The 9,081-nt window shown below is 43.1% G+C and overlaps 1 protein-coding gene across 6 annotated transcripts in view; it reads left to right on the top strand.

Moving 5' to 3' along the window:
• The window catches only part of lpp (LIM domain containing preferred translocation partner in lipoma), a 208,967-nt gene extending 200,655 nt beyond the window's left edge, over window positions 1-8,312 (top strand). For 5 of the 6 annotated variants that reach the window (XM_015035946.1, XM_015035945.1, XM_015035949.1 and 2 more), the window contains 3 exons: window positions 1,451-1,629; window positions 5,006-5,126; window positions 7,839-8,312. In XM_015035946.1, the coding sequence (XP_014891432.1) occupies window positions 1,451-1,629; window positions 5,006-5,126; window positions 7,839-7,967 (429 nt within the window). In that variant the 3' untranslated portion in view covers window positions 7,968-8,312. The remainder of the gene's footprint in view (window positions 1-1,450; window positions 1,630-5,005; window positions 5,127-7,838) is intronic. The other variant, XM_015035951.1, reaches the window with a different exon arrangement.
• The last annotated feature ends 769 nt before the right edge of the window (window positions 8,313-9,081 follow it).

The following is a 9,081-nucleotide window of genomic DNA, read 5'->3' as shown; positions in this document are numbered from 1 at the left end:
CCCCCCCCCCCCCTCTCTTCTTGCCCTCCTTCAACCCCTCCGGTGCCACACCATCATGTAGCCAGGATCTTATCAGGAGGCTTCTTCACGTAGCAGGGAGAACTACCCTCTTTCCGACGGGAAACTGGGGTGGGGGGGGTGAACAGCGTTCCCCGCTCATTAGCATGTAAACTATAAATGTCAGTGCGTGTGAGACGCAACCGGAGCGTGGGGGTGGAGGGGATGGGGTGCTAGGTTTACCTCGGCCGAGCGGTCACATACGTGTCATTTTAAACGGCAGGGCCCCCGCGAGCGCATCTGGGAGGCAGCGCGTGACGCAGCGCAGTGTTGCTACACACCCGGAGCTGTGTTTGGAAACACTGAGGCAGCTTGCTACTACGGCGGGGGCCAATGGGAGCCACTGAACCATGCTCTGTTTAGCCCAGCCAAGCGCACAGACAGAGGGAGAGGATGGAGGAGCAGAGCGGTGGTGGCGTGGGGGGGGCAGCGATGCAGAGATCCAGGAAATGCCTGAGCGAGAGGCTGCGACAGCGGGGGCACATCAGCTCACTCACACACAGCCTCATCAGGCCACACATTGATCACCCTCCCATGATATATCCCTCCCCGCCCCCCTCCTCCTTTAGCAGCGCCGCCGCTTAGAGAGCTAGTCGTTATTTATGAAATATTGAAATAACAAATGGCCTCTCTGGGCAGATATTAAGAAGAGAGATGCCACAGATAAGTCAGAGGCGAGCGTCAGCCGCGTCGCCCCTCCCCACACCCCGCACCCCCACCAGCGGGCTGCCTGCCCAGTCGCCTGGCTGCAGAAAAGCTGCAGTCATCACAAAGTGGAAATATTTACAGCGCTCGTTCTTGCATAAGGCAGGATGGAGTGTGGAAGAGAGCGGCTGAAAAATGACTGTGTTTGTGTTTGGAGGTTGGGGGAGGGGGGCTAATCAGATTCCTTCAGCTTCAGAGGCATTTAAGGACAACTCAGGCAAAGGTCTACTGTGTTGCAGCAGCAGAGGACAAGATTCAAATCATACGTTTCACATTAGAGGATTTTCACTGAAACCTGCTAGAAACCTGAAGCAGCATTCAGTTTTTATTCTCCTCTAATATGGAGGAAACTTCCAGAAAACTACAAAGCTGCTGAAACACTGAGTTCCTTTAAATCAAGGGTAAAAACCCACCTGTTCACAGCTGCCTTCAGTTCATAATAACTTGAACATTGACAAACATATCTGATGTGTATTTACTTGATGATTTTGATGATGGCGTTTGACTAACTGTTATGTTTATGCACGTGCCATAATTAGTTACAATGTTGTGTTTTTATGATGTAAAGCTCTTTGAACTGCCTTGTTGCTGAAATGTGCCATACAAATGGACTTGACTTGACTGTCAGCCAGTCATTAGACGATTAGGGGCCTTTGTTGAGTAACTCTGTGTGTGTTTGTGTTTGCAGAACACTCTGGAGACCTGCAACATCTGCAGTAAGCCGATCATGGAGCGCATCCTGCGGGCGACGGGCAAGGCCTACCACCCTCACTGCTTCACCTGCGTGGTGTGTCACCGCAGCCTGGACGGGATCCCCTTCACCGTGGACGCCTCCAACCACATCCACTGCATCGAGGACTTCCACAAGTACGCAGCCCGACTGGTCCCAGTGCAGCATTCATTCCTCTTAGCAGTGTGTCCACACAGCTTTAAGCCATCTTAAACTCATGAATCCACAATTAACACCTTCAAATGTCTTAAATTAATAAAAAAAATAAATAAAATTGCCTCAAATATGCTAATCACAGGTCTCAAATTTTGCTGTTGCAGGGTTATTCAAATTAAATTTATTTATTTTTTCCGTGGGACTTTTCTGAGTAGTTACGTCAGGAGACTGCGTAGGCATTTCCAAAGGAAAGTATTTCACAAAGACCTGATTAGATGAGGAAAATGAAGCGTAACATGATTGGATGAGCATGTCATTGTAGGCGTTTGTCGAGGACTGCACCTGATTGGACAAAATTAATGTCTGTCATTTGACTTTTCTTTTTCTAAATTTCGCTAATTTACTTCTCTGGCATCAGGCTTTGATTAGTTTATTTAGTTTCACAAGCTTTCTGTTGTTACTGAGTGTTTCAGATACAGCAGACTGTGTTGGCCCGCCTGACATCAGCTAATTCCTCATAACAATTGCTTCCGCCTATCTTAAGACAGAGCTTCCAGTTACATTTCAAAATAAGAGCATCGACATAAAGCAAACTGTTTCGATAACAAAAAGTAGTGATTTTTCAGAGATGTTTGTAACTGTGGAGGTCTAATTGGTGACATTTTGCCATTATGTTAAAGAACAAAATCCATTTTGATTCATGAAATAATGTGAAAGTAGTTCAAATATAAATAATAAATAAGTAAATAATAAAATGGTCTCTTGTGGCAACCAGTCAGCTATTTTTGACGATCATTTCAATAATCGATTCATCCTGATTAATGCGATTAATCATTTCAGCTCAAGTAAAATCCCAAAGCAATTCTTTGAAGTTTGTTGGTATAAAGTAACAAAATGCAGAAGGAATATTGGTGCTTGTAGGGAATCACCTGTGATTTTGTTTAAAACTGTTGCTTCTGAATCTGGGACTTTTTCTCTCTCTCAATCGTTCATGACCTGAAAGCCTGACCGGCTCCACGCAGCTCCGTCTGCTGGACGTTCCAAACACTGCCAGAGTATCTGGATCGTTTCCTCATCAACATTTAAACACAGAAACCCATCGTAACGCTTCAACACGTCGCTCGCCGTGGTGCCGTCCGTACCGGTAATGCAGGATCTCCGACTTCCTTGAAGGGAATTACGGTCAACGTTTTGAGAAAGCCATGTGATCCTTAGATGTGGACATGAATTTAATGGCGCGTTCCTGTCACTGTATCAGACATCAGGGAATTGCGTAAACAGCATTTTTACCAGAAATGTTTTTCTCCTCAGTGACCAGAAGGGAAACCGCTGGCTTTCAGTCTGCGTGTGTGTGTGTGCATGTGCCTGTGTGTGTGTGCGCACACATTGTGGCACTCTGTGTATTTTCACATCGTGCGTATGACCTCATCAGCCGGGCCTTTGTTTCGAGGAATTTTGGAGCCTCGGCCCGTGCTGATGCTGCACGGCCGTGGTTCCCCCACAGCCACACCAGAAGCCTTCACTTCCTGACAGATACTGAATGACAGCCTGGAATAGAGGAAGCGTTCGCCTCACTTCTGGTCACTGAACGGGACCTACATTTTCAGCCAGTTTCTTTTTTTTTTTTCAGATCCTCATTACTATTGTTAGAAAAACTTCTTCTCCGCAAGGCATTTCCAGAGTTACCCTTGTGAAGTTTTGTTCTGTAAATGGGGCTCTGAATGTTTGCTATGCACAGTCGGTAAACGGAGCAACTTTTTTTAAAGCTACAGAGTGAAAAGCACCTGCTGCACCGTCTGATATGTGGGAATTTTTCCACATTGTTTCATTGTTGGTGAACAATAAATTACGCGGCGTTTCAAGAGAAAAGGAAACAAATGTATGCTAATGTACAAGGATTTGTCCTTTATGAATCCTGTAAAGTAATAGTAAAGCAAAGGAGAAAAAGAATCTGTTTAATCTGAATTCTACTGATTTCCACTTTTTTTTTTTTTTTTTACATTTTCTCACAAAACAACCCCAAAGCTGTGTGTATTTTTATTTAAATTTTCCACAGCACACAACACAAAGTAGTGCAGAATTTTTCCTAATTGTTTCTAATAAATTGTTTCTTTTGTATTCACCCAAGGTCAATCCTTTGTCCCCACTGTAATTACAACAGCAAGTCTCTTTAAAATACATGTGAGCTTTGACTAGGCCACTCTAGCACATTAATAAGCTTTGATTTAAACTAGTGGTGGAACTCTACTAAAAAATTCATTAAGTTAATTGCAGGGTCTGCAGTTAATCAAAATTAAAACTACATCTCAACAAAATAAACGTTTTCAATTCAAAACCCATTTTGCTGTAAATGGGTTTTGTTGCTAAGAGCTCAACAACAAAAATATTTCTTTTTAATCTGTTATTTAGGTTATTCCGCCATCAGGTTGGCAAAGACCTTCCCAGCATCAGCTTTGAGGACGTCTTTGTCGATGCAACATGTTTAGCATTGAGGCGATGTTTTAAACCAGAATGGCTTCGCTGATAGTTTAACTTTTTTTTTAGCACAACTTGCACACAACAATAGTCTTTTCCATTGTCCCAACAGATAGTTTTTTTTTGTTTGTTTTTTTTTTGTTTTTTTTTTTGAAGCAAAAATGAACCTCCAGTGGGCCGAGAGAAGCGGCTTCATCCTCTGTTGGTTGTACATCAGATTGACAGGCGTATCAGAAACACACAAGTACAAAGGTTCCTGCTTGGGAATTTTATACACAAAAAAATTTATAAATAAACAAATAAAAGTAATTAAATAACTTTAAAAAAAAAGCACTTCAAAATTTATGTAATTAGTTGAAATTGACATGTTAATTTAAACCATTTCTTTGTAGCTCTGACTGCACAGGTGCATCTGAATAAATTAGAAAACTATCGAGAAGTTAATTAATTTCAGCGACTCGATTCACTGAGTGAATCCCATTATTTAGATCAGCTACACAAAGACTGATGTTTTTAAGGCTTTATTTCAGTTAATTGTTACTTTTTTTTTTTTTTGCTTACATCGAATGAAATGTGACATTTAAGATCAGAATATTACATCAGACCATCAAAGTTGGATTATATTTCGGGGGCATAAAACAGAGTTTTATTTGAATCAGATTCTCAAGCCCCACACATCACCTCCCTTCATGTTCACAGTCATTCACTACTTTGTGTTGATCTGTTGAGTAAAATCCCATTAAGACACTTTTTAGTTTGTGGTTTTAACATGACAAAGTTCAAGAGGTGTGAATCACAGAGTTTCAGTTCTTGCTTTATCATCATCATCATCATCATCATCATGTGCTGCTGTTCTGAGCTCCTCTCCTCTGTTTCTCACAGGAAGTTTGCTCCGCGCTGCTGTGTGTGCCATGAGCCCATAATGCCGGCGCCGGGCCAGGAGGAGACCGTCCGCATCGTGGCCCTGGATCGTGACTTCCACGTGAAGTGCTACCGCTGCGAGGTACACATCCTTCCCCGTGTGTGTGTGTGTCTGTGTGTGTGTTTTTCTTTGCCAGGTATCCGCAGCGTGACGCCGTCAGCCTGAACTCGCAAGCTCGTCCCTGAGTCACCCTTTTCAAGGAGAGACGAGTGAATCATCGCTCTCTTTCCAGCTCCGAAATAACTTTTGCTCTCTCCCGGGCGACGTTCACGAACTCACACAGTAACCAGTCTGTCAGAAGCCCGTGTGATTAGCCGATAAGTGCCGCCGAGACAATGTGTGCCCGGCTGAAGGAGACGGGAGTTCATCACGTTGTCAGAGAGCCGCGCTGGTGCGAGCGCGCGGCGCTGCTGGCAGATGGAAAGGTCAGAGGAAAGCAAGGCAGATTAGTTCAGCTGAAGAGGCTCAACAAGAGAAGAAGTTTGTCACCAGGGAGCCAGGAGAGGATGGAGGAGACTGCAGGAAGGAGGGAGCCAGAGGTCGACTGCAGGCTTTAGTCGCAGACAGTAGGGATGTTCATGACAACTCTATCCTTCTACTTCCTCAACAAAATGAAACTAAAAAATTAGGGTTTTTCTTAAGCAAATAGGAAACAGTTTCCCCATGGAAGTGATGCGATATATTATTGATTTTAGTAGCTGACTTCAAAAGAAATATTGTGTAGATTCAGTACACACAGACGTATAGTTCAGGTTTTGGGTTTTCATTTACTGTAATAAAGTCTGTGTATAATGAATCTGTATCAATGCAAAGATTCACTTCTTTGCATTGAATTACTGAAAAGAAAATGAAGTTGTCATGTTCTAATTCTAGAGGAAGCATCAGAGCCGGCCCCAGGCATACTGGAGCTCAGGTCCCCAAACTAAAAACTAATTCAGATTTTTCTCCGCTCCTCGGTGGGGAACCTGCATTACGTCTGTCCTCGACACGCCTGAACCAATTTGAATTTGAAAATGTTGAAACTGAAAAGTCTGATGTTACTCAGCAAAATGAGATTCTTTTCAAATGATGTTCGATGCAACTTCTGACCCTGCTGACCTTCTGGTCGGCCTCCTTTACCACTCGGCCGAGCCATTTCCAACCGAGTGAGTGAAGATATCTGGAGAGCTGGAAAGGTTTTATTCACAGCAGGAAATGATGTGCTTTATCATAAATGTAGCTGCAGCCGTCGTTTTGTGTGCACCTATGCAGACGTTCTTCTAGGACTCTTATAGGGGTGTCTGTTGTCTTTTTGTTATTAGAAAAGGTCAGCTGAGGTAAATCTGGAAGCCTCCTTCCAGTCCTGCTGCTCCGATGTTCTCCGGCGCGATCAGAGACGGCAGAAGTTGCTCTGCACTCTGACATAAACAGACAAGGATAAGACGTGATTCATTATGCTGTCATAACATAGCTAGGTCTTTTCAGGAAACGCTTTTTTTCTTCTTTTTTCTTCCCCCTCATAATGTTGTCAAGAAACGGCGGAAAAGGCCAAGGTGCTGCAACAGTGACTAACAAAAAAAGGCAAATTGAAAATCCAATCTGTAAACGCTGCAAGGCTGCAGAGAGATTGAACAGACTGACAAGTTGGTGCACTCTTTAAACGTTGCTTACGCTGTAAAAATGAATCACGATAACAAGCATGCGTCAGGTTTCTGGTTCTGAGTATGTATAGGTTTGTGAGGTGAAAAATTGGAGTGTGGAGAAGCATTTTTTTCACTGACTTAAACTGTCACATTTAAGTCAGATTTAATAACTAGATTAACACCATTAATTCTAGTTGCTCAGTGCTGGAATCAGGATCGAGAAGTTTTAAATCTTAACTCCCTTTTGCCTTTAAACTGTTGGTCAAACATTTTCAGTGTCCTCACAAGTTTACTGGAATCTATGTTAAATATTAATTATGTATTTTCCAGCCACATAGTGACATTCTTTAGCTCAATCAAAGAATGTCACTTTGACATTCTTTGGTATGTCAGTTGGTAACTTAGTTACCAACTGATGGTAACTAAGTTACCATCAGTTGTTGTTTTCTGAATGTATATCAAACATTGACTTCACATCACAACACATATCTGACGCCTTGAAACTGGCCTCTGTCTCTTTAAGAACCACCTCACACTCCGCCTCAGGACAAAGTGTGGTCTGAAAAAAGTGTAGCTTATTATACCTGCTATGCATAAAACATCATCAAAATCAAAAGCAGCAGAATCTTTCTAAAACGTATGTAGGAACATCAACTAAGTTTGTAGACAAACACATAAAAGAAAACAAACCCTATTTGTTATAATCTGCTTAGCAGATTTTTTTCTATACATTTTTCTTTTTTATTTAAAAAGTGAGAAACACAGCGTTAGCTCCCACAACAATTATTCCACACCTAAATTCCTCTAAATGAAGTACAATTGTTTTTGATAATTGTCCTAACCTTTGGGTTTGTTTTTTGTTTAATAATTCGTAGTTGATATTATCGTGTATTGCAATAACGTCTGGGACAATTTATCGTCCAACAAAATTGATCATTCCGCCAGGCCTATTGGTTTCTATAATGAGCTCGGCAGAAGCCCAATTTGGTGTTTGATGTTTAGTTGTTGCTGCCGTCTGGATGAGCTCAGCTGAGGACATAAGGTCCAGGGCGGAGCTCCGGGTAGATAGGCGGCGCTTTGTGAAAGCAAGTGTTTAGGCTCACCCTGAATGGTGGCAAAACACTTCCTGGAGTTCGAGTCATCTTCTTAACAGTGAGCGTGTGTCTTGCAGGACTGCGGCTGTCTGCTGTCTGAGGGGGACAACCAGGGCTGCTACCCTCTGGATGGACACGTCCTCTGCAAAAACTGTAACACCAGCCGCATCCAGGCGCTGACCGCCAAGGCCACCACTGATCTCTGAGCAGCCAGCCCAGCCAGCCGCCCCGCTCAGCTCCACTGTGATTACCCAGCAAGCGCTCTCTTCCTTCTTCCTTTCATTCCCAAATACCCATCCATCGAAGCTACACACACACACACACACACACACACACTCTCACACACACACCTGTATATGCCTCTGTATTTATGTTCACCTTAAGATACAAGAAACAGCATCATGTGTTCACCTTCGACACGTAGCACCGACGCGGTACAACCACTGCAGGGAAGCTTTGTGCTATTGAGCTCCGCTTTAGAGCCAGCTTCTAGTTACAGGAAGTGAGCTGCTGCCTTTCATATTCACGCCCAACCTATCAGGTATCCATCAGAAAATAATACATCACCCAGTGTTATTATAAGTCACCATCTATATGGGCTTCGTTTAAGTCGGGCTGCATGAGTTATTGTTGTTGTTCATCAACCCAAATGCTTTTCCGTCAGACTCTTAGGATCCAGTCTGCCTCACATGTTTGTCAGACCCACCCAGCAGGTCAGGTCATGGTTGGACATGTTTGTGTGTGTGTGTGTGTCTAAACGCTGGCCTTTTTTTTTCTTTTTCTTTTTTTTCTCTTCCCCCCAAAGTGTTTCTAAAATGTAGAGCAGAAACACCAAACACCAAACGGGGTAAAAACGGCATGGCGACAAGCCGAATCCAACCCCGCCGCCGCATGAACCGACACCAAAGACCCGGCGTTGAACCTCAGCGCTTCCTGTTTCCTTGGTTTGATATGCAAGTACGCTAAATGTTGTTTACTCTCAGTACAAACAATCAGTTCCTCTGTCGGGAGGAAAACGTTTGGTGCCTTTATGACCCATTATTTTCCGACTCTCTGCTGTATTCAGTAGATTACCTACAAGTGGCCTAAACGGTAAAATCATCCCACTTCTCTTCAGATGGATGAAACCTTTTATATATATACGAGTGTAGTATCGCCCCCTTTATTTTAAGAGTTTTAAGAGATAAAAATGAATACACTCCTATGCAATTTTTAACATTAAGTGCATCGACACTTTAGAAAAATGAAATGATGAATAAGGAAATATTTTACGTGTACATATTGGAATTTAAGTGTCCTTATAGCAAACCCTTAGGCCCA

This window comes from Poecilia latipinna, unplaced genomic scaffold, assembly GCF_001443285.1.
Source record: "Poecilia latipinna isolate Pla-1442-1.1 unplaced genomic scaffold, P_latipinna-1.0 Scaffold352, whole genome shotgun sequence".
Classification (NCBI taxonomy): Eukaryota; Metazoa; Chordata; class Actinopteri; order Cyprinodontiformes; family Poeciliidae; genus Poecilia; species Poecilia latipinna.
Note: the sequence above shows the minus strand (reverse complement) of the source record. Positions and strands in the feature narration are given on the sequence as shown.